Source organism: Candoia aspera, chromosome 1, assembly GCF_035149785.1.
Source record: "Candoia aspera isolate rCanAsp1 chromosome 1, rCanAsp1.hap2, whole genome shotgun sequence".
NCBI classification, from domain to species: domain Eukaryota; kingdom Metazoa; phylum Chordata; class Lepidosauria; order Squamata; family Boidae; genus Candoia; species Candoia aspera.
In genome coordinates, this window is record NC_086153.1 from 188,608,284 (window position 1) to 188,634,932 (window position 26,649).

Genomic DNA, 26,649 nt, shown 5'->3' on the forward strand with positions numbered 1-26,649 from the left:
GTGGCTTCGCTGGGTCTGGCGGCTGCTCCCTGCTGGGGCTGCGGAGGTAAACGAGCTGGGTGGGACTCTTCTGGGAATGGGGGGGATCCATTCGCCGCATCTCTGCTTAAAAGCATGTGTGGGTGAGAGGGAGGGGGGGGAGAGAGAATTAATGCATAAAATCTCTCGCCCTCCAGCCACTCTCCCGCTTTCCTTCAACCTGGCATTTGCGCCTTTGCTTACAGTATTTTCTTTTTATTGTGGCAGAGGCTCTCTTTTTCAGTATGGCTTGGCCCCGTGTTTTGGGGGGGCTCTCCTTTAAGCAAGAGTTGGATTAAGATCAGAGCAACAGGTATTTTCTTATTTGCATATTGGATGGGTTTTATACAGTTTTAAGAACGTTGAGTAACACATACACATACAGCCGCTGGTAGGGAAGAGTCAGAGCTGCCGCTTTCTTCTGCTCTGTTCCAGCTCCCCTTCCCTTTGTGTGGTTGACACTTTGCAACCCCAGCCCTGAGCAAAGAGGGTGAGTGGTTATAGGCACCATTCTCGTTCTGTCTCTCTCTCTGGACATCTGTCTGTTCTAAAATATTCCACTAGCTTTAACCAGTTTCTGTGTTATTTGCACATTAGTGTTTTCTAGACTTTAAACATTTTTTTAACCACGAAAGAAAGGGATTGTGATTTTGAAAGAAAGAAAAAAAACATTGATTTTTCTCTGAGGGAGAAAAAGTCATCTTTGAGATGACTGCAGAAGGCTTAATGTGAACACTTCACCATGACGTTTTAGCATTAGTGAAATTGTTGGTCATCTCGCAATTTCAAATGTAGTCAGGACTTTTTTGGTAGCTAAAGTATGACCAAAGTGGTGGATTCCTGTCTTGGGCTGGTCCATTGTTTGATACAATGTTGCTCCTACCTAGAGAAAGGTGGCCAGCTGAGAAAATCTGCATAATCTAAAGCTTTCCTTAAAGCGTTTCCAAACCATTGTGTGGGAAATAGAAAGTGGGAGGAGTTACTTAGAAAAAAAATCTGGAACCTTTCCATGGCAAATGGTAAAATCAGGTATTTTTTCTATGTCTTTACTTCAAAGCAGTGTTATTGATCTTTGCAGTTATTTGCACATAAAAAAAATTGTGACAGTGTAGATACTCTCTTACATCAATATTACTGCTGAGCACTGATTTCTTTCTCCCTTTCCTGCCCTGTGATGAAAACTAGAGAGAGATACAATTCCTAGGGATAGTTGTGTTGATCTTACATCGCCATGATGATGTTTTTATTTTTTGCACTACATTTATTTTTCCAGTTTGAATTGGGCATAATCTTTTTTTTTTAATTGATCCATTGTCAGAGGAAGGGGGATTACAATGTAAAATTGGAACGATTTTAGTGGCATTATTTTTATATTGAACTGAATTTTCTTTCCCATCCCCACGCTCATCCTCCCATACCAAATAATATCTGTGGATTCATTGGTATTAACTATATATGTTCGAAGCAGTGCAGGAAATCTTGAAAACTAGGAATTACTATGCCTTCCGTAATATTAGGCTTTGGTATCTGATTTTGCAGTAACTCTTGGTTACAATTTGATGAAAATTTTCTGTAGATTATGACCTTCTAATGTGTTGAAGCATTTAGAGGTGCTTCATGGGGAATTAATGCTTAATCAAAATATTATGCTTAATCAAAAATATTTTGGTCAAAAACACCACCAAAGCCTGTTATCTCTGGTGAAGATCATTCCTCTTTTTAATTTTATAGACTGATATTTGAGGTTGAAATTGTTGATTTTTTTAAAAAAATAGGGAGTAGAAAGGCTTTTCTCAGGTACTAAAAAGCAAATAATATTGAATATCTGTGTTTATAGATCTATAGAAAGGGGAGGAGAATGAGCAAGCAGACATTTGCAAATGGCAGAAGAATGTAGTAGTAGTTGCTAAAACAGAACCAGTAGAATTTGGAATTCTATTACAGGACCGTCAGAGTGTAAAAAAAAAAAAGTACTTCTGAGGAAGTTAGAGAATTATTCAGTAATTTGCATTCCTCCAGTTTTTCCAGGATCTTAGCAGTACTTTTATTCTTTGTGGTGATGCAGCCCAGCCCAGTTGATTGCTCTTCCACACCTCTTGAAACTACAAGTTTAAAGGTGGAATACAGAATCAATGAAGTATATCAGATTTAGTTTTGGGCTTTTTAAGCAATTACTGTAACCGGCATTTTATTGTACAATTTAGGCCTTGGGTATGGAATAGAGTACTTAGAAAAACTAGAAAGAAGTATAGTCTAGATTGATGAATTCTTATACACTTAATCCATTGCCAGTTATTTTATCCTGTACTTCTAACTTCTGCTGTGTTTGGTATACATTGGCATTATATACTTACACAGAAATACTATAATGAGACAGTTAATTTTACATAAATATTTTACATAAAATATTTATGTACATACAATCTTTACATAAAGAATAAGAGCCTGAATTGTTTTCTGCTATAGGACATTATATAAACTTTTATCAAGAAATCAGTCTTGCTTGGGGGAAAAAAACTCATGGAATTCGGTGTTTTTTAGAGACAGATTCTGCCATTGTCCTTAATATCTGCTGAGCTCCCCAGCTTGAAATATGTTTGGAGCTGATACTTTATACTTATAAAAAAAGAAGTTTCCTGCTTGATGAATTCTTCCTGGCACAGTGTAACATATTTCAAAAGCCACCACTGGTTAATGCTTCCAAATTTCCCCCTTTCCTTCCTTTAGAGGCCTATGGTCTGAAAACAATTCAGTTTTCATGGGACTCAGTTATATTCTGAGTCCCATAGGACTGGCTACTGTATATTGTTCCTCATTAAAACATCTTTGTTCTATTTTGAGATTGTTCTATTTGCAACACTGCAACAGATGCAGGCTTAGCTATTAACCATTATCAGTGCTACTTCTGTGTAAGAGTCACTGGTTATCTGCAAGGTTGGGGTACAAGACCACATTAAAATCCATGCTCAGCATGTAAACACCACCAGGTGAACATCATTTTTCTAAAGCTTTTTTTATTGTGTCTGAACATGGCTTGAAGAAATAGTTGTTTGGATTTAGTAATAGAATAATTGGAACTTATAAGAGCTATGCTTTGATTAAAAGCAAAGTTCAAATCCAATGCAGTTTAGAGTAGGTTGAGACAATTTTTTTAATTTTATGCTCAAAGTAGGGAAGAGAACTGTAACCTAGACATGTAGAAAAGAAATGAGAGTTTTTAGAAAAAATAAAAAAGAAATCCAGTGAAAATTGATATAAAAGCAAATATTGCATCTATTTCAATTTTTTCCTTGAATCCACTCCCCCAGTTCCAAAATTTCCAGAAATGTTACAACTCTAACTTGCCCTCTTCTGAGTTAAAATCCTCTGCAAAGCTTTGATCCTGGTTTATCATTGTGAAACTTACCTGTCACACCAAATGGGGGAGGGATTTTTAAAAATCTTTTAGCACTTGTATGCAGTAATAAATCTTGCATTGGGGTAGAGGGGAAGAGGTATTAGATTCAGGTCTGTTACAAATAGAGTGAGCGTTATGATTAGACCATCAGTGTTTTCTGGAATTGCAGTCCAGAATCAGGACCAAATCAGAGTAGGCTATACCCTCATTGATTTGGGGAAGTCTGGTTATATCTAGGGCCAATCCTGAAATCTGTTGGGCAGTCTCTGAGGAACCCTAGAAGTTATTAAGGGACATATAACAATGAATTGTTTTAAAGCTTGAATCTCCAGCATGGCCCCTATGGATGTCAGTATTCCAGAAGAAATGGAATGGTTCCATGCTCTAGTTCTATTTTATATTTTAACAGCTCTTTTAATTTCCAAAAATGGGGAGCTAACATGCTGCAGAAAAAGGTACCAGCTTCAAGCATAATCTTTTTTGAGCTTTATTTGGAATTGTGCCTATTTGCCCAGGAAAAAATGCAGTGAGGGGTCTGAGTTAAGAGCATTCTAGATGGCTGGAGAGAATGATGGGATGCAACTTTACCAATTTACATTGACACAAATGAGTGTTTTTGATTGACTTTGCCCATTATAACAACCATTTTTGATGAATGCCATAATATGTTTTCATATTTCTATCCTGCTTTAAATGTCCATTTTTAAGGCCATTTTCCAGTGTCTTATGGCCTATGGTAAATAAGCAGCAATTTGAATAAATGTAGTCTGAAAGAAATTGTCAGACTTCTCTACTGATCTTCATTCTGTCTTCTGTAATTCAATGTTTTGTACTTCCAGTAGAATAAATATAATTTGCAATATTTGGTTCTCTTTGGTTTCCCACCATTAAATGTAATGATGTAGTAATACACCAGTCATTATGTTGTGGAACATATTCCTATTTTGGTGATTTTACTTAGATTTCTATGGTATGAAATAAGTAAATGTTTTTCTAAACAATCTGTTGTAAACTGCCAGTAGAAAGTTTCACGTTCTAATTTATATTCACAGGACTTGAAAAGCTGAGTCAAACCTCAAGCCTGGTTTGTTATAGGATTCCTGATGTCTTTGGAAACTGTCACAAACACAGTAAGTCAGCTCATTCAGTTTCTAAATATTTAGGGGGCATGGATTTGCCATTTATTTATGCCAGTCAAAATGCTTTATTTTTATATAGGCAAGTCTTTTAGTATAAGTGTTAGTTATAGACTATATGATGTTTAATAGCAGAAACCTAAGTATGTTTACACAGATCAGGCCCTCCATGTTCACTAAAAAGTATTCCCAGAAAATTGGATCTGAGATTGTGCCTTTATACTATAATTTATATTATAAATAATAATATAAACAATATAATAAAAAATAATAACAATAGCACTAGTATTGGTATGTTGCATGCAGTGGAGCAAATACAGTGAAGGCAGGAGTGGTGCTCACTTTTGGGCCTTCAGGAGCAGAAGCCATTGGCCAGATCTTTAATATCTTTAAAGGCTTATGGCTATGGTCTGCCTAAAAGAACCTAGGCGGGGCACAATGAAGGAGGATGGAACAGGAACTGGAAGCAAGTTGTTGGGAGTGCAGCAGCCAGTCGTAGTGCAATATAGACTAAGCTGACCACTAGATGGCAGCAAAGAAGTGCAGAAAACACTGACTCTTTGCTGCCATCCAACTGCAGTCTGGATTTTTTTGCCCTCCAGATTTTTTAGTTTTAGTACTGATATAATCTGCTGAGTGGGTGCCCCAAACAAGCTTGCTGCTGTTCTTCCCTGAAAGCATGTTGAGTGTGCAAGCCCTTGGCACCATAGTAGTTCTGCTCCTTTAAATACTGAACTGATAACTAATGATGGGTTGCAGGTCCTGTTTGAGAAATTTGTCTTCTGCTTTTAGGTGAGAAGATGAGCAGCTACGATTCAGTAAAACAGAAGTTTGAAGATTTTTCTGACAAAACTAGAGAGAGAGAAATTGAATTGGTTAAGATAAAAAGACATGAAGGTATGATAGAGTCAAACAGACGAAAAATTGCTTGGGGTAATCAAGTTGGGAGAGGTGATGCCTGAATTTGAAAAGCTTTTGAATATTGGTAGATAGTGACATTAATACATAAAGCTGCTTTAACATGCCTGTTACTGGCAGTGACTGAAATCTGTCAGAAAGTGTTTTCTGGTCAAGCTGTGACAAAATCTGTTTTGTTTGGGCATAATATTTTTATTTTATTTATTTGTTATTTTTATTTATTATTACATTTATACACCACCCATCTCACTATAAAATTGACCATAAAACCATTAGAAAATTAGAAAAAGTACAAAAATAGAAGAAGATAAAACAGGGAAACTAAAAGGCGGAGAGATTTTAACGTTTATTTCAGGGCTACTTTAAAATGTTTCTGCCGCTACCCTCTGCCGCTATCTTCCCAACAGCTTACAAAATACAATAAAAGCATCTAGAATATAATAAAACAACAAAAAACAATCAGAAAAAACATCCAAGCAGTAATCACCACAATAATTTCTCAGAGGTTGCTGGAAAAATTAGAAAATTAGCTTCTCTAATGCCATCAGTGAGGGGGCTAGACTAGATTCTAGGGGAACCCTGTCCCATTATGTAGGTGCCATGATGGAAAAGCAGTCAGTCCTCTGTGACCTCCCTTGCCTCATGAAAATGGGGTATCACAAATAATTTCTTCTGGGAGGATCTCTTTGAATGGGTTGAATGTGCACGTGATCTTGTAAGTATCTGGATGCCAAGCTGTGTAGAAATTTATTCCTCAAAACTAATACTTTGAATTGGACCCAGAAACCTATTGGGAACAATGCATGGCTCGCAAGATAGATGTTGAACCAGTTTTTTCCAAGCGGATTTCAAGGCAGCAGTCTGAATGGCGATGAAGGTATGAGTCACTGCGGCAAAGTCCTCTTGCTCCAGAAAGGGCCACTACTGGTGCCTCAGAAAAGCTAGACAAAGGCCCTTCTGGCCATGGTCTCCACCTGCCCATCTAATTGGGATTTGTTATAGGCATTTTCCCCCATCAGGAGACAACATTGGAACTGGTAGAGAACTGTAATGAACAAACAGTACTTGCTTGGGTTCAGTTTTAGCCTGTTTGGCCAGACTTCAGGAACCCCGGGACCAGAACAGGCATGGAGCTTGAAATAACCGCAATCATTATAAAACCTGGGGATTTACCAACTTGACAACTAGATTAAGCAGTTTGGAGAGGGATCAAACTGGTCTGCAGCGTGGCTGGTATACCAAAAGAATACCCAGCTCATCTTAACTGCCCAAGTTAACATGTAGGCACTTATACCTTGCCACAAAAACAGTACCCTGGTTGTACAGGTAGTCCTCGCTTGACAACTGCCCTGCTTAGCGACTGTTCAAAGTTACAACAGCACTGAAAAAGTAATTTTACAACTGGTCCTCACACTTACAACCGTCACAGCATTCCCACAGTCCCGTGATTGAGATTTGGGCACTTTGCAACCAGCAGGCATTTATGACCTTTGCTGCATCCCACAGCCACGTGATAGCCATTTGTGTGCTTCACAGACAGCTTCCAACAAGCAGAGTCAATAGAGAAGCAGGCAGTAAAATCACAAGTTGTGGTCACATGATGTCTTGCTTAATGATCGTGGCTGACTTGCTTAACGACTGCGGCAGAAGTGGGGTTGTAAGTCCATTGTGGTCACTCACTTAACAACTGTGTCACTTAGCCATGGAGTTCTCAGTCCCAATTGTCGTTAAGCAAGGGCTAACTGTATACAAGCTGTCTCATAAGATTAACGCCATTCCTTCCCCTGGCACCCAGCCAGGCTGATCTCCAAAAGGACAGTATTACTGCTTTCACCTAGCCAGGTTTCAGTAGTAAATGTGAGGCCCACCTGCTTATCCACACTTTTGGCTTATTCTCATGACCCAGTGGACATGAGTTTGTCAAGATTATAACTGAGTTCTTTGAGTTACTCTAAAAACATGGTTGCATCATGAGTGCTGATATCTAAGCGCTTTGTCTTATGTCAGCCTCTTTGGGATTGTTTTCAGTGTTTCCAGGCATCATGGTCTTCTCCACTGACTTCTGTCTTTGCATTATGTGTACCTAACTTTCAGCATCATTATTAACACTTCCAGAGAGCAATGTGATTTTTACCTCATCAGTACTGAATGATTGGTCCTTCTTGTGAACCCCATATTTCTTCTCCAAGTTTCTTGAGGAATGTTTATTTTATTTTATTTTTTTTTCAAATTTCTATTACTGCCCATCTCTCCCAAGAGGGCAACTCTGGGCGGTTTACAATAAAATCAATAAAAATAACAAAATAAATGTTATTTACTGAGTAACAAAAGTTCAGGTTAGTTAACCTAAAATACTTGTAAATGTGCTTCCAAGAACTTAAAAGCTTCTGCGTGTCTGTTGCAACTATCTGTTTTGACAGCTTTTGGAGAATTGTCTTCTAGGATTTCTCTTCTGTCAATATGTGGGTGCTTCTTAAGAGAAGAAGTAAGAATTCTTCTTAAGAATTACAAGTAATTTTACAAGTTTTGATGGTCCTTTTAAAAAAGTAATTCATATGTACAAGTCATCAGTTAATGCTACCTAGGTGAACAGAGCTGAGTGAGTCCTCTTTATTGAGCAATAGGCAATAAAATGTCTATTCTGATTAAAAATTAATTAACAAGCTGGTTATTCACAAGTGCTATGAGTCAAGGGACATAGAAATGATTCCTAAAACAAGTCATAATCATTATCCAATTAACAATATAGATCTCATTAAACTAGTTCTTTATTTTGAAAATAAAGTCCAAGTTGTAGATTATATTGTCTGAAATTGTCTTATTTCATTACTTCATATGATTATATCAGCTTGAATCCTAACTTTCTGTTCTTGTGAGTCGTGCTTTTGAAGGACTCTTTGAATGGCCCTTTGCCTGCTGTGAGTACTTTCAAGAACAGATGCTTCTCCTGTTTACCTATGTTAGTGCCCAGATGGGGAGAAACAAGATCCGACTTAACCCAAGCAAGACAGGGTTGCTGTTAATTCAGAAGCCTAACCATTCTGGGATGATACCAACTTTGGCTCTTGACAGGGCAGTGGTCCCCCTAAAAGAGCGAGCCTGAGCCTGCAAGCAGGGAATCCTTCTGCTCCTACCAGAAGAAGTCAGGACAGTCCTTTCCCAGCTCCCTGGTGCACAAGTTGCATCCAGTCCTAGAAAGAGACGTGTTGAGAACAGACACACATTCCCTTGTCATGTTCATTTGGAATTCTGTAACTTGCTGTACATGGGGCTACCCTTGAAGACTATCCAGAAATTGCAAAACGCAGCTGCCATTGTACTTACTAGTGAATCTCACTATTGCTTGGAGACCTGCACTGGCTACTGGTTTGTTTCTGAGGACAATTCAAGGTGTTAGCTATTGCCTATAAAACCCTAAACGACTAGAGGCCTCGATAGCTTTGGTGCTGCCTTTATAATTTCTGCTTGGGGGTAAACAGAGAATGCCTGCTGCAGTTCCCTTCCTATAAAGAGGTATGGTTGAAGGGGCACAGTGGCATAACTTATCTCCTGAGGTGAGAGTGGACCCTAGTGTAATGGCCCTCTAGAGATTCATTAAGATGGAGTTTTTTGAAAGGTCTTTTGAGATTGATCTAATCTGGGTGAGAAACAGTCCTGGGAAATTGAAGTTACTATTTTTGTGTATTGTGTCATATGACTTATTGCAGTCACCTGTAATGTATTAACTGTACACTGCTGAGAATCAAACACACTGAAGCTGTATAGAATGTAATAAATAAATACAGATTTGCTCCTGAAATCATCTCCCGAATTGCAGATGAAGAATCATAGTAGTAGGGAACAAATATAGTTTAACTTCATTCCTTTACGCAGATACATATTTTCCTGGAATTGTGTAGCTATGTAACAAGCCAAGGAGAAGATGGGTCTTCTTTAATGAGGTACCAATAGGTGCAGTGTGGGTGCCTATGAAGTGCAGTACATCCTAGCTACATAAGTAACTTTTTGTATAATTTTAGGAGGTAGCTGCACAAACTAAATTTTTCTGATTAGATCAAAGATTTTATAAGTGGATAATGGATGTTAAGAGATAGGATAGGCATTAGTTTCACAAAGAATTTTATATTATGTGCAAAATTGGATCAGCTGGAGTTTTACTGGATCCGAGCAAGATTATGTGTTGTAACAGTATGATTTGGCAATCATTATATAGAAATATTTCTGAAAATCATGTTTTTAGCCAGTACACCCATGCCCACCTGTAGCAAAAGGAATTGTAATTTTTCTAGTTTCAACATGATTTGAGGTTATCAGAAATTGCAAATTTTTAAAAAAAATTATGTTCCCCTTTTTCCTGAACAGCAATTTTTGTTTGTAATTTATCAACTATTTTATACAGATTAAAATTAAACATGTGGATGTATGTCTATTAGGATGATTACATTATTTCATCAATATTCTAAAATTTATTTTTTCAGGATGTAGTATAGCAAAATTGACAAGATCCTCTCAAAATTGATTCTGACATTGCCCACTTTTAAGTATGGCTCTTGAAATGCTGCACAAAATGTGATCCATCCCTCAAGCCAGTGGAAGTTGCACAGTCCTGTAATAAACAATAAGCCATGGTTTGCATTCCCTATTGGCTGGATTTGCTCAGAATAATAACCTAAACTAATCACATTATGCTTTAGTATGATGTATGAATACAATCAGTGTGCAAGCCTAAATCAGTTCATGGATTTGTTGTGAGATTAAAATATTGTTCTCCATTCCTTGGACAGAACTTTAATAATAATAAACCTGTAGATAAAGAGTGTCCGAAAATAACCATTGAAAATCCATGTTCATGAATTAGTGGTGAAGAGAATTGTCAAATTTAGCTGGTTTGTGCCTCCTTTAAGGTCTGTGTCATGAAATTCAGATACATGTAGTCTGCTTAAACATTTATGGAACCAAGTATATTTAATGGATTTACTTCAAAGAGGTTCCTTACGTGATTGTTCTTCCACCTGCTTAAATTAGAGTATTAACTAATAATTTCATAAATAATTTAAAACTGTGAATTTTTTTGAGTATGAGAAGTTACTGTACTCTTACTATAGAATTTTCTTTCATATTACAAGTATTTGTATGAATAAGTATACAAAGAATATAGTTTATGAGTAAGAATGTCTGGGTGAAGGTGGGCGTGCAAATATATCTGGCTGGGTGCTTGAAGAAAAACAGGTTTAACATCAACCTTTTTTTTAATGCTACATTTTTGTCCTTAAAATTGTACAACCAAGTTTTAATTTGAATCAATCTTTTAAGTGGATTAATACACACACCTTTCATGAGAGGATTACTACACTGAAATTATGGTTGTAGGAGTTTATCCTGGATACTCATCTGTGTCACAACAGACAGCCTGCTGAAATGCCCTTGTCCTAAATGCTCATTACATATGACTTTGGTGGCACTCCTTTACTGTCGTGTTTCGTTTTCTTTTGTCCTTGTGTAAACTGTGTTTTTATGATGAATATATTTATCTTGGTGTACGATTGCAAATTCAACTGTTCAGTGTAAAAGCTAAATCAATATGCATTTTCAGATTTTTTTTCATCAGGACTTTATCCTGAAAATGGTGGACTGATGGAAGTAATTTTTAATTTGGATTTTCATATTTATTTCTTGAGTAAAAATGGCATTTCGAAGGACTTTTAGCGGCTTGTTCTTTATTTCTTTGTCATTCTTTGGCAATGTTTACTTCAAGGCTAGAAGCATAATACAAATGTGTATGGTTTTTTTAAAGCATAGGGCCTAAAATTATGAGAGTGAGCCAAATTTTAGGAAACTAGTGTTTCTTTTATTGATATACTTCATTAAGTGTGCCAGATAAGAAACATATGTAGCATTTCATAAATAAACCCAATATATTTTAAATTCAGCAACTGAAGTGGATGCAGCATAACTACAACCAGTCTTTTAATATCTTTTTAATATAACTAATGTCTTTGGAAGTGTATATGTATAGGCGTGCTGAAATCAACACGTTTATATCACATTTATATCTTTTTTTAAAAGTAAATTTTATTAGGTTTCAAAATAAGAATAAAAACTACAAAAATCTACAAAGAAAAAAAACTAAAAAAGTGCGGAAACACAAGAGAATTTTTTTTTCAAATTTACAAAAAGATGTAGCTTCTGACTTTTAACAGCAAGGATATACAAAAATTTCCATAATCAATCTGTTACTCTATATTAAACCAAAACACCTCATTATTTCTATAAGTCATTCCACTTTAACACATAATAAAAATCACTAAGTCCACTTACTCCTCCCCCTTATATTAAAATAAAGAAAAAAAAGTTTGTATAAACCTCCTAAACATCTTCCTCCCCTCTAAAAGATAGAACATATTTAATTATTCCCTTCCTACCACTATTCTATACATTTCTATCTACTATAATAAGAATCAAATTAAAAAGTACATAAGTTGTGTGCTATTATACTTAATAGTACAACAATTTTAATCCAATTTTAATAACCCCCCCAAAAAATTCAGAACAGTAATTCCATATCTTTAAAAGGGAATAACATCAATCAAATCCTTAAAGCAAACCAGATAAACATTCTTTAACCCTAATACAACAGTTTTAATAATTTTAATCTTAATAAACCCAAAAAACAAAACCAATTCAAAACAGTAAATCCACATCTTTAAAGGCAAACAGCATCAATCAAATCCATAAAGCAAACCAGATGGACATTCTTCAACCCTTATCCCACTTCAAAATAAACCAGAGGAGTTACATATCCCCACAACATGCACAGAGCTTTCCTCTTGCAAGAATCAGACAGCCCAACTGCCCCCCTCAAAGATTCCAGGTTCTTTTCATGGCATTCTACCAGGAGATCGATTTTGCTTATGGCTTGCAGATCACTCTCTCCCTTAGATTTCTCCAACTCCACTATCCAATCTTCATCCAGCATCTCGATAAAAATCCCAATCTCAGTCTTAAAAAAACAACAACCTTTCTATCACTCTTAAATTCCTCATTTTTCATCCACCACATCCCCAACCTGATGGCACATTTTAGATCTCATATTTTCCACAACGTCCTGGATACCTTGCATAAAAGTTTGATAAAAGTCAGAAGAAATCTGTTTAAAATCCTGGTGAAGGTCAGAAAAAAATCTGTTTGAAATCCTCCATGTCTCACACAGTACATTTATATCAACCCACAAAATTATCATTGAATTCAGAGGCATTTGCTTCTGAGTAGATATGTATATAATTCTTTTTGCAACCACACACTCATTTCCCCCTAATTAAATATTTCAATTCTAATGGAGAAAGTTTAAAAAAAATAGTTTTGGGGTGTTGGAAAATCTTATATTTATAAGCGGATTATATTACTTTGGTATAGTTCTGAAATTTTGCTGATCAAATTAAGTCATATGATCATGATACTTGCAAGGTTTCACATGGAAAAAGTTCATGGCCTGTTCTCTTATGCTGGGGTTTAAGAGACAAAGAAAACTAGGTACTGATTGAATATTAGGAAGTTTTTCTAACAGTAAGCGCACTTTGACAGTGTAGCCAATTATCTAGAAGTAATGGGCTCCTTTTCACTGGCTATCTTCAAGAAAAAGCTGGACAGCCACCTGCTTAGGATGCATAATTTGGATTTCTGCACTGAGTTAGAATTAAGTGCAGCCTATATTTGTTAATGGTTTGGATGAGGATGAATAAATTGAAAACAAAAATCCCAAGAAGCTGGAGTTCCTGATGTTTACTGGGAGGAAGTTCATGAATCAGGATTCAGCTCATTCTGGATATGGTTGCACTCTCTTTGAAAAAAAAGGTCAGCAAAGTGGAAGTGCTCTTTGATCCACATCTCTCTCAGCAAGTTATGAGCCAGTGGAAGTTATGAATGTAATTTTTTTCTGTTGAATGTTCCCACTTGAGTACGCTAGAACATCTAGAATGTTAGTGTTTCGAAATCTTTAGAACTGAAAATCATAAGAATTTTGAGCCCTGTAAAATCTTAGAAAGCAATGGACACAACATTATGAATGACTTACTTAGTCTAAATAATACATTTTAGAAATAGACTTAAGTTAGGCATACCTTCTCTACTTTTTGTATATCATGTAATGCTTAGTATCAAGGAAAAACAGGGCTAGTGCTGTATTTGAGTTGAGATTCTAGTGTCCACTTCTTTTAAAATGAAAAAATTACATCGATTGCATCTTTTTTTAAATGATGGAAAAGATGCAGAGTGCAGAGACACATTTAATATGTAACTTTTAAAACCACTGCATAAAAAAAAGTCATTCAACATTTTTGATTCAGAACTTGGGAAGTTATATAAGAAGTTTTGGTTTTTGTGCAAATAATAAATAAGCTGTACTTGAAAACAGAAGGATTTGTATAATTGAAATGGCCTGAGGAATCTCAGTTTTTGAATATAGGAAATGTATTTCGGAAAAGCTTCTGGCAATCAAAATAATTGAATGTATTTTCTAGAATAATGTATATGGTAAAGATAAAATTGGAATAATGTATTTTACTTTACATGAGGTAGATTAAGAAAATGTGCCAGTGTTTGATAAAATTGCTTTTCTGGTACAAAAAATTTGATCATGCTCAAAAATACGTTATTCAGCCAGACATGATATCAGGGCATCTTTAAGTTACATTCTACAACTGTTACTTTTATAATTTGGTGGGAGGTATCCCCTCCCCATGTAATTTCTTTTGAATTTCAATATCTGTTCACGGATATGTATAGTTTTCAAGAATGTTGAAAGCTTATTCTTCTGCTAGTCATAGCACTTTTTTATCCTTCATATTTCATCAGTGTATTGTGTCCCTTCAGTATTGATGTAATGAAAAGGTTCTAATTCTGTTTAGTAGCCCTTAGTACACATCCTGCTATGCACACTTAATCAGACATTCAATTAAAGAATATATAGTTGCTTATGAACCAGAAGAAGGTTTTTCTATGGGCAGAAATTTCTGCTTTCCCTACCTTCCATTAAAGAGAATAGGATTCTAAATTCCTATGCAAGGGAAAATGGGGGAGGAGAAAATATTTTAAGTATACTGAGGCTGAAGATATTATTTGTGCCCTAAATGCCTCACTATCTTTGTCTGAAGTTGCATCTCACTTCCCTAAAACATGTTTAACACAAACAGAAGGTAGAAGATAAAATAAAAGCCGAGAAGTTTCCAGTTCTCTTAATTAAGATTTATTAGACTGAATCAGGATTTTTTTTTTTTATCCATTCAGTCGTGTCTGATTCTCGGAGACTGCCTGTATAAATCCCTGCAGTTTTCTTGGCAAGGTTTTTCAGAAGTGGTTTGCCATTGCCTGCTTCCTAGGGCTGAGAAAGAGTGACTGGCCCAAGGTCATCCAGCTGGCTTTGTGCCTAAGGCAGGACTAGAACTCACAGTCTCCCAGTTTCTAGCTTGGTGCTTTAACCACTACAGCAAACTGGCTCTCAAGGATCAGGAGTAGTCCGAATCAAATCAGTTTGTGCGTGAAAATACTTTCTGTGTACCTAAAGGTTTTGCAGTTGATTAATAAGTAAAATGGAAAACTTAAGGTGCTTATTTGAACTCTGTACAGGTAGTCCTCGCTTAACGACCATTTGTTTAGCAATGGTTCTGACTTATAACGGTGCTGAAAAACCGACTTGTGACTGGTCCTCAGACTTATGTCCGTCGCAGTGTCCCCATGGTCACGTGATTACAATTTGGGCGCTTGGCAACCAGTTTATATTTATGACCGTTGCAGCATTCTGTGGTCACTTGATCGCCATTTTCAACCTTTCTGGCTGGCTTCTGGCAAGCAAAATCAATGAGGAACTGCATGATTCACTTAATGATCACATGGTTCGCTTAATGCCTGTGGTGATTTGCTTAACAACCGCTGCAAAAAAGGTAAAATCAGGTTGGATTTGCTTAATGACCACTTTGCTTAGCAACTGAAATTCTTGTCCCAATTGTGGTTGTTAAGTGAGGACTACCTGTATATGAAAAAATAACAATGTTAACATTACAAACATTAATTATTTTTATGTATGCTTAACATAGCTGAAAACCCTTTGGGGGATGTCATTTCTGTTATTTGTCAGATGTGTGCAAATCAAAATAATAGAAAAGGTTTTAAAGAATGATGGATCTGTGTCTTAAGTTAGTAACTAAGAAAAAAATGCTTGTTCTGCAGACTCGTTCCTACTTCTTTCTATACCAGAACAACAAGAGCAAATAAAGCAGTCTGTACATACTGTAAATATCGGTGCTTGAAGGTTTTTCTGTTTTCATTTGCGCCAGTCAGTGAGGACTACAGGATACAGTTCACATGCTAACATGAGAGAAGGAAATAAAAATGGTTAGGGATGTGTGTGAATCAGAAAGTGTATAGTGTGTATATGTGTAACACAAAACAACCACATTGTGCCTCATTGGTAGAACATTCCAGGTGGGTCTTGGTTTGGCCGGATCAAAATCTGGAACATCTTGGTGGTTCCAAGTCTCAGCCATGACAAATTACAGAGGGATCCTACACCGCGTCCCTCTCCGATCTTCTGGAAGTCTAGGAAGAAGTAGAAAGGATGACATGTACAGTCACATACAAAAGGACAAGAATTAAAATGAATTGAAATATGGGATTTGTAAAATAAAAAACCTTCCACAGTTTATCAGGGACTTAAGGAAAGAAAGGGATGCGGTGGCGCTGCGGGTTAAACTGCTGAGCTGTCGATCGGAAGGTCGGTGGTTCGAAACCGCGCGGCGGGGTGAGCTCCTGTTGCTCGTCCCAGCTCCTGCTCACCTAGCAGTTCGAAAACATGCAAATGTGAGTAGATCAATAGGTACCGCTTCGGCGGGAAGGTAACGGCGTTCCGAGTCGTCATGCTGGCCACATGACCCGGAAGTGTCTATGACAACGCCGGCTCCAAGGCTTAGAAACGGAGATGAGCACCGCCCCTTAGAGTCGGATTCGACTGGACTTTACGTCAAGGGAAACCTTTACCTTTACTAAGGAAAGAAAAGCAGAATGTTACCATTATTAATGGGTTTTGTATCATGAAACATTCTTAAATTATAACAGGAGGAAATAGGTATAATCCTAATACCTGGACAAGTTTATCATAGTTGCATATAATAATTTATTTTCCTTGGCTGTGGCTTCTAATACTATGTTTTTGCATTTTCAGATCTCTGAAAGTTAATAGAAGATAGGATGGATGCTACAGTAATATTGTCTATTCTGAAGAAAAAGTTAGCTTTCCTCTCAGGTACAGTTTTTGGCCTTTTTTACTTGTGTGTACTGTAAGAAAAATTGTTTTCTAAAACATTTTTCTGATTTCACTATTTTTCTTTTCTGATATGTGGCACAAATATTCAGTAGAAACTCTCCTAATGACAATTGTATATTTTCTATCACCCTCAATCTCATCTTGTCTGCATGGAAGTAATGATTATTAGTTTTCTGTAGAAATTCAGGAGATCGAATTATATTGCCACATTCTTCCATGTTTATTTTTTATTATAAAATGCTATATTAATAGAAATTCCAATCGGCTTATGAATACTCATGTCTAAAATATAGAGGATTCAAAACAGTGTTTCTTAACAAGACATTGATCAGGCTGAGATCTCTTTCAGGCTAAGCTACTAAGATATCTTCTCTTGGGATGTATTTAAATATTTTAATTTTAAATGCTACAAATACTGCTTAGTACTTGATTAGTTTATATTTTTAAAATTGATGTTGGACTGGAGTATTGGCCGGATGCCTAGATCACCTACTGGCATAGTTGTAGAGAAAGAGTGTTCCTGTTAAGCAGGTTTTATTTGATAATAGAGGTGTCGTTTGATCCTATAATTTCTATTGATAGCCCACATTCTTTTTTCCTTCCTTAGAACCCTATTAAATGGGAACCATAATTAATATTTATTAAGTTGTAGTTACCTCTCTCATACCAATCCTTGAGGTTTACATCATACATTATAATGTAATAGCAGATTATTGATTAGTTTATGGCTAAATCAGCACAGCTTAAAATGGCTTCTGAAGTAATAACTCAACAACTCTTTATATTTCTGTTGCCTCATTTATTGCTGCTTATAGATGCCTGAGTGGAGAAGTTATAAAACTTAGGACATTAACATTTTTTTTCACTTAAAAGCCTACTTGTACTATTTATAGAAATCAACTTATTTTCTTTTCAGTAGCATTTTTGGCAGATAAGAATGCATTTGGTGGATAGGCATAAGGAGGATTTGCTGAAGTTACAGGTTGCTAGCATAAAATGTCAAATAACAAAAATGTGCTTTTTAAACTATAGATGCGTAATCCTAAATAGTTGTAATATTCTTGCTTGCTTAATAATCGTTAAGGTATCAGATGCAGGTGCTAGATTACATGCTTTATACCTTCCTTTCTCTCTCAGTCTCTTGTGTGTGAATTCCCCCCTCAAGCACAGAAGATGATGTATTTTGTTCTATAGTTGGCTTCCAATCTTTCATTTAGGAGATTGATAGTATTAAAGTAGAGCAACATCCACTCTCAATGAAAAGGCAAATAAAATTAGCCTTAATAAGTAACTGCTTAAAATTTTGAACATCATTGCTATCTAAATGTACTTAGAGATAAATCTTACTTATTGCAAAAGAACTTGGGTCCAAATGGAATGTTTAGAATTGGTCTAGAGGTTATTAATTATTTTATCCTTGGTAGCAAAAAGCATACTGCTTTGGTTTCTGAAAATCATTGTGAAGATTTATTGAGTCAAAATTATAAAGATGTCCTTTCTTTAATTTTCCCCAGCTCTTTTTGCTTTTTACTGGAAGACTAGATTTTATATTACATGCAAACATAGTTAGAATGGACAAATGGAAACAAACTATGAAACCTCCTGTAGTACCAGCAGTGAAGGACAAGGAACTATTCAAGAAAATAATTTTACATTGTGATGTTCTTATTTACACATATCTTGATTTCACCTGTTCTTCTGTTTTACAGCTCTGTAAAACATGCTAGGTGGTTGTTTGCACATGTGTGAAAAGCTGGCTGCCATTTTGTGCGTTCTCTAAAATCTGCCTGCCACATTCATGTATGTGAGAAAAGGTTGCTAGTTTTTGTGCATGTGCAAAAGAGCAGCCAGTTGCCATGCACAAATTGTGATCCAAACTTCACAAAAGTTGATATATACAAGTATTATGGAATGGAATGGTTATGTACATCAGAGATTGCTTGAACCATCATTTAAATTTAAAGTATAGTATGTTAGTCTTGAACATGCTGAAAGATAAAATCCCTGATCAAGAACTGTATGTGCACAGGTCTGTAATGCATGTATGCATCCACACATGGACATATAACTACCATACTCAATATGAATACCAGTGCAGTGTACAGTAGACTGATTGGTTGCATTTATATCCCATTGCAATCCAACAACTCTCAGTGGCTTATATGATACATAATATAGCAAAATGTTAAAAATGCCATGGTATGATTAAAACATGAATAAAGTAATAATAAAAGCCCAGACTGAAAAAAGCAATGTAACTGGAGGGTTCGGATGCATGGATGGATAGATAGTTGTATCTCTTAGGTGACATCTTTTAAGGTTCTCTAAGAATGAGATTTTTCTAATTACCGGACCAATATGTGCCTGTTAGTGACTAATTAGTTATAAAGTTCATACCTCGAAAGAAAGCAGAAGATTTGAGGATTCATATTTTCCCCCTTTTTTCTGTTCCTGCAGAAAAGTACAGTACAGCCTGTAGAATAGCAATTAGAGCCTTGGCACAACTTGTATATCAAAGCTACAAAGTATATCAAAGCTGAATTGTCTTTCAAGGAATGTGTCTGTAAAGTTTTCATGCTGAGAAGGATATTCTGTCCCTGTCTTTGTTACCTTATATCTTTATCAGATCTATCTATCTGTCTACCTACCTACCTACCTACCTACCTACCTACCTACCTACCTACCTTACTTATATCTTTATCAGCCATAGGCTTAGTTGCTTTAGTAACTGCTCATACATAACTTTATTCATAATTTTATTCATCATTTGTATTGTGTGTTTTTAAAATAATTTATTGTCCCAGTGTCCTATATTTAATACAATACGTATATTGTTTTTGTGATTTTTATGCAACAATGCTGCATTCTGCTATGCCATACGAAATAAATAAATCTTTATCAGTTATAAAGTAATTATTTCCCAATTGAGGTCTTGTACTAATATATGTATATGATCCAGCTGTCTTTGAGCAACTTTCTACATAAGATTAATGTAACACTGTAGCCTTAGATCTTAAATCTTCTTAGAACTTGTCAGAACTTTTTAGAACTCTTAGATCTTCTGGGTGCAAGAAACTAGGGATTTGTTGTAACCTCCTAGCTTAGCATCCTCCTGAAAACCAATAAGCTGGGGGCTAGCTTGTTATCTACCAGGAGATTTATTCCAGAGCACTGGTGCTACCACAGAAAAGCAGCACCATTTGGCTTCAGTTCCCTTCACCTCTCTTAAATGTGGGATAATGAGGAGTTTCTCCCTAAATGATCTAGTGGGTTGGACTGATTCTAATTAAGAGTAGGCAGTTCTTCAAGTAAATGAGGTTCCCAAAGGAATTTCTCTATGGTCAAGCTCATATTTGCTTCACTTCATCGTAGATCTGCTCTAATGCAGCCTGCTCCTCTTAAGATATGTTGGATTACAATTTCTATCATTTGTAGTTGATGTTACTCTAAGCATTTTCCCTTGAAGCATTCCTGGTAGAAGTGGAAGTAATGTGGTATGTAGGCACTTAAGTAAGTTGCTGATTTGAATTATAGAGGGACCTTCCATTATAATGAATTGTCAGCCACAATGGTGGAAATTAGTAATAGTTTCTGTAAAATTATTCCATTTGCTTTGTTTGAAGCAGGACAGAAGTGCTGACATGTAATGTCTTACTGCTTTAAAACATACTATTCTTTGTAAATTAAGTATTTCATTTATTTTCTTAAAATAGTTTTTTTTCCCTAACCCATCATTTTTATTTGGAATTTCTTTAAAACATATGGGACAAATAGAATTAGAAGCTAATGTTATAATTCAATAACAACATCAGTAAACTTAATAGAAACTGAGATATTTTAATAAAGCAGGAGGGATAAATTGCTAGGAGGTCCTTGGGCTTTCAAGGCAAAGAATTTCTATGGGTCTTCCTGCAGGCAAAAAAATTCACCTCCATCATCTTCATTCCTACAATGGGCTTAATCTCCACCAATGGGGGATGATTGCTCATATTTCCTACCACACCTATAGTTTCCTACTGTGAAACATTTCACTTACCAAAAGCACTTTTAAATTAATGCCTTCAGATACCACTATTTTGATTATTTTTTTAAATTATGAATTTTATTAAGTTTGAAAAGAAAGATAAAAGCTACAAAAAAACAAAAAGCTACAAAAAGAAGAAAAACTAAAAAGGTGTGAAAACACAAAAGAAAAAAAATTTACAACTTTACAGAAAGATGTGACTTCCAACTTTTAACAGCAAGGATAGACACAAAATTTCCATAATCTCTTATTCTATATTAAACCAAAATCACATTATTTCTATAAGTCATTCCCTTTTAGCACATTATAAAAATCACTAAGTACAATTACTCCCTCCCCTTATATTAAAATAAAGAAAAAAATTCATACAAACCTCCTAAACAACTTCTGCCCCCAGAAATAACACTTACTTAATTATTCCCTTCCTACTTCTATTCTATACATTTCTACTGTAATAAAAATCAAACTAAGAAGCACATAAATCTTCTGCCATTATACTAAATAATACAACAGTTTTAATAATCTTAATAAATGCAAAAAAAAGCAATTGAAACAATGACCTTAAATCAAATTCTTAAAGCCAATCAAATTAACATTTTTATATCCTAATCATCTTAATCCATATCCTTAAAAACAAATAACATCAGTCAAACCCTAAAAGCGATCCAGATAAACATTCTTCAACCTTTATCCCACTTCAGAATAAACCAAGGCATGTACATATCCCCACAATGTACACAGAGATTTTCTCTTGAAAAAATCAAACAGCCCAACTGCCCCCCTCAAAAACTCTGACTTCTCCTCAGGAAACCTCCCATACATAATGACCCTTTCTTTTTATGACATTTCACCAAAAAGTCAATTTACTTATTGCTTGCAGATCCCTCTCTCTGTTGAATTTCTCCAAGTCCACTATCCCATCTTCATCCAGCATCTCAATAGAAATCCCAACCTCATTCTTAGAAGAAACGTTTCTATCACTGTTGAATTCCTCAGTTTCATCCAGTACATCCCCAGCCAGATGACACATTTTAGAGCTCATATTTTCCACGGTGTCCTGAACGTCTTGTATAAAAATTTCATAGGAGTCAGAAAGAATCTGTTTAGACTCTTGATGGAAGTCTGAAAAAATCTGTTTAAGATCTTCCATGTCTCACGCAGTAGATTATGACACCCCCTAGGAGCTTAACCAGCGAAAGTCGAAGATACGGAAAAGTTCTGAAGTATGTTTACACAAAGTGAAAGTGAGATAAACAGTTCCCAAGGGAAAGTTGAAAGAGAAAGCTGAAAGTTTAAATCAGCCAATTCAGCGTGTAGGGAAATGCTAATATCTTCAAATTTAATACCAAAATAATAACAGGAAGACAATTGTTTACTCTCAATCCTCCTTTATATTTGGAAGGAAGAAAAATTCCAAAACTTAAAAAAGAATTTTTAAAAAAGTAATCCCAAAAATATCAATAAACACCAGGAGAGCCCGCTTCTCCTTGCTGTAGAAAGCCTCTCTTAGGGTACGCATACTTGAAAAAAAATATAAATTCGGTTATTTAGAAATGGGGTGGCCAGTCTTAGTGTCCCTTTAAGGCTACAGCGTGGCTTGGAAAATGGTGATGACCCAGCCTCCCAACTAGCTATTACAGTTGGACACGAAATGCTGTTTGCGACCTGGCTGAAAGCAGCTGCCCAGAGGGCAGATGGGATGATTCCTGGTGTTTTTCTTTATCCAGAGAACACTCCTGGGCTTCAGGAAAACCTGCCTGAGCCTGAAAAAAATTGCTGGGTTGTCAGTTCTGCCCACTGAGCCCATGGGCACAGCTGTTCAGTCCACCATGTCTTTACCAGAAGTCCTATTTTGATGAATTTTAAAGGTATTTATCATTGTTCCCATCCAACATATGTTCTGGACATATGTTGAAGTACCGTTTATTTTCAGAAAGCAATGCCATAGATTTGAAGATGATGAGAATTTAATCCACATATGAAGAGGGCACCTGTTTGGAGAAGACTGTCATATATTGTTTGGTTTTCTCTTTACGTTAACAGAAATTTCTTTTATTTATGCATGGTGTGGGATACAATCTTTGCCAAGCCCTCTTATCCACTGCAGCTTTGTGCAGCATACCCATATGTTCCAGAGATCCTCCAGCTCAGGGAAACAGCTTTTTTGATGTTTACGTGGGACTGCAATGGGAATGGGGATTTGGAAGGCATCTGATACTCATCATATGGATATTGCCACATGCAGGGAAAAGCTTTTTTGAGAGGTGTAAAATCTCCCCTGGAAGTATAATGAATGATTTGATATTTGCATCAAGCATTCATTGTCCAAGATATTCTTTCTTTTGCTTCCTTTTTAGAGCCATATTGTACCTTTTTCACATTTCTTTTGTTATCTTGCTTATAGGACAATCAATTCCAAACAGTGGTGTCTTCCCTTCAACAGAATGGGGTGCTTTTTCTTTTTTCAATCCTTTTTAATTTTTAGACTCTTGTATAAACAACAACAAAACCCTAAAGTGACAGTGAAATGTCTAAGTTCCGTTTCATTACTGAACACATGGAAACCAGCCCTGATTGAAAGAAATACAATCAAAGGAAGGAAAGTACCATTTCTTAAGTGTGCTTAGTGATTTCAGATTACAGGATAAATATTCTTTTGAGCAAAGCTGAGTCATTTCTTCCTCCTCCACCTGTAGTTTAGAATTGGCTGAATTCCAATTTCATGAGAGAAGAAAAGGTAAGAACTGCAAGACATAAAGATGTGGAAACTTAAGCAGGGGAACTTTCATTAGCTAGGTTTGCTTTACTGAAGTTTTGAGACAATTAATATAGTACAAGAAAAATTTCTCACTTTGCCTTGTCACTTGGTGAAGGAAAATTAGAGAGAAATGTTGAAATCAGGTGTGACTTTCTCAGTATTACTATTTATATGTGAAATTATTCCCATCTGTATGTTCAGAACAAATAGTTTACACTAGCTTATAGCAGTTGAATTTGAATGTCAGAGAATAAATTTTCTTTATTTGGGATCTCAGACTTACAGCATGTGAGTTGTATGCAGCCCTCCAAATAATTTTCTGTGGCCCACAGCACTGTTTTATAGGCATCAAGGATTTTGCCCAGCAAGGCCAGGGTACTGTGTGCCACACAAATGTGTAGGCTGGACTGTAGGAAGCACTCCAAGAAGTGGAACTTCTCAGCAGTAGCAGCCTCACAACACATCCCAGTCTGACCCAGCAGGTCTCCCAGCAGCCGTGGGATTTGGTTGGCTGAGCTGTGCGTTTGGTCTCTCACGCTAAGCAGCACCCCTTTCCAGGCACCCTTACTTGCTCCTCAATTTCAGAGTGGGTGCTGCTTTTGAAGCAACCCTGGGCCCTCCAGGCAGGGAGATGAGGCTGGGCTTCCCTAAGGAATGGGAGGAGGAATCATCTGAGGAGAAGGGCCAATTCCAGTCATCCCAACGCAAGAGTCTTTTTTCCAGGCAAGGAGAGAGAAGAAAAGAGAAAGTGAACAGGGAAAAGACCCAAGGAAAGAAAGACCTGCTCCTTATTTATAGAGAAGAAAGAGAAAAACAGGATTTGAATAGCTCCTAGTTCAAGGATGGGATTCTTGATTAAGTCATCCTAGATAGGATCTTGAAAAAGTGCCTAAGTGAAAAGGCTTTGTTTTGTGGCTGTTTCACAGTAAAGTTTTAAAAAATTATAAATTTATGTTTAATGGCATGAAGTGATGCTCTTCATTTTCTTCATTTTCAACTCATACAAGAGACTTTTGTATCAACATGCAAAAAAGCTCCAGTATGCAGCCTTTGGGCTAATGAACTAGTCCTCATGTGGCACTCATGACATTTTGAGTTTGAGACCCCTGTGCTCATGGAAGGTTAGCATGTTGCAAGCAGAGTAGTTCATCTTTGTTAAATGTTAGAATTTACGTAATGGAACTGAGGATAGAAGTGATTTCTCACGAGTTCCCTCAAATGGAATATTTCTAGCTGTGTGAAAATGGATAGCTACAAAGGTTATGCGTGGAGTTCTTTTTTCTTCTGTGTAATACAGTTGTAATTGAAATTATTCACCCCCCATTGCAAATCAGGTTGATTGTCAAAATGTACAGACTTTCAGCTGTTTGCAATGAATAGATCAAACAAAAGCAATTGCAATAGCTCAACACAATGAATGCTTCAAATGATGTCTCCAAATTCAACTGAAAATGCAACTTATAATGACTTTTCCAATCTCAAAATTATTCAACCCCCTGAATAGAATCCGTTAAAACAGCACACATACAGTATGCAAAACAGGTGTTGTCTCAAACACACCTGATGCAACTAACCGAGGGCTTCATTAGTTGCACCAGGTGTGTTTGAGCTGGAACACATGAAATACCTGAAGTGGCTAGGGGTTTGTTGAGTGTCACGTTTGACTGCATGTTAGAAATACAGTATGGCTAAGTCAAAATAATGGTCCAAAAAGGTAAGAGAGGAGATCATCACCCTTCACAAGCAAGGAACAGGATACAAAAAGATAGTGAAGGCACTGAATGTTCCTAGTGACACCATTGGAAGCATAGTTTGCAAGTTCAAAGTTGAAGGAACAGTGATTACACTACCTGGACAGGTCAGAAAAAGGAAGCTGTCAATGGCTGCAACCAGATTTCTGAGAAGGCAGGTTGAGAGAAACCCTCGAGTGACTGCAAAAGACCTGCAGCAAGACTTGGTGGCAACAGGCACTGAAGTTTCAGTGAGCACAGTGAAGCGTGTACTAAACACAGAAGGTTTCCATGCCAGAACTCCAAGACGTATACCACTATTGACCCAAAAGCACAAGAAAAGTCAGCTCCAATATGCTCAAAATCATATAAATAAGCCACAGAAGTTTTGGGATTCTGTTCTGTGGAGCAATGCAGAACTGGAACTTTTTGGCCTGATGGATCAGCAGTATGTCTGAAGGAAGAAGAATGAAGCATATGCTGAAAAGAACACTCTGCCTCCAGTTAAGCATGGTGATGGCTCGGTGATGCTCTGAGGCTGCTTTGCATCCTCTGGCACTGGAAACCTGCAGCGTGTGGACGGCAACATGGATTCATTGAAGTATCAGGAAATCCTAGGAGAAAATGTCATGCCGTCTGTAAGGAAGCTGAAGCTTGGGTGTCATTGGACCTTCCAACAGGACAGTGGTCCCAAGCATACCTCAAATTCCACTAAGGCTTGGATGCAGAAGAAGTCCTGGAAGATTCTACAGTGGTCATCACAGTCACCTGACTTGAACCCCATAGAAAATTTCTGGTGGAATTTGAAGAAGGCGGTTGCTACATGCAAACCCAAGAATATTACTGAACTGGAGGCTGTTGCTCATGAGGGATGGGCTAAGATTCCTCAGGAACGGTGCCAGAAGCTGGTGTCTGGCTATGCATCTCATTTGCAGCAGGTCATAACAGCAAAAGGGTGCTCTACTAAGTACTGAAGATGCTTGCCATGATGGGGTTGAATAATTTTGAGACTGGAGAAGTCATTAGAAGTTGCATCTTTAGTTGAATTTGGGGACACCACTTGAAGCATTCGTTGAGCTATTTCAATTGCTTTTGTTTGATTTGTTCATTGCAAACAGCTGAAAGTATGTACATTTTGACAATCAACCTGATTTGCAATGGGGGTTGAATAATTTCTATTGCAACTGTAAGTATTATTGGTCACTTAGTGAACCATATTATTAATTAAGTCAGAACTGTGAGGAAAATAGTATTGGTAGAAATACGTTATAGGGTTTCAAATATTTTGGGTTATAACATATGTAATTATCCATCCTCTGTAAACTTTTCAAAATCTCCTCTTACGAACTTTAGA

General features: G+C 36.6%; 1 protein-coding gene across 1 annotated transcript in view; it reads left to right on the forward strand.

The window, feature by feature from the left end:
• Window positions 1–243: 243 nt before the first annotated feature.
• SESTD1 (SEC14 and spectrin domain containing 1) overlaps window positions 244–26,649 on the forward strand; it is a 59,578-nt gene continuing 33,172 nt past the window's right edge. Inside the window, exons 1-4 of the mRNA XM_063318117.1 lie at window positions 244–331; window positions 4,468–4,545; window positions 5,344–5,448; window positions 16,682–16,762. Of these exons, the coding sequence (XP_063174187.1) occupies window positions 16,708–16,762 (55 nt within the window). The 5' untranslated portion in view covers window positions 244–331; window positions 4,468–4,545; window positions 5,344–5,448; window positions 16,682–16,707. The remainder of the gene's footprint in view (window positions 332–4,467; window positions 4,546–5,343; window positions 5,449–16,681; window positions 16,763–26,649) is intronic.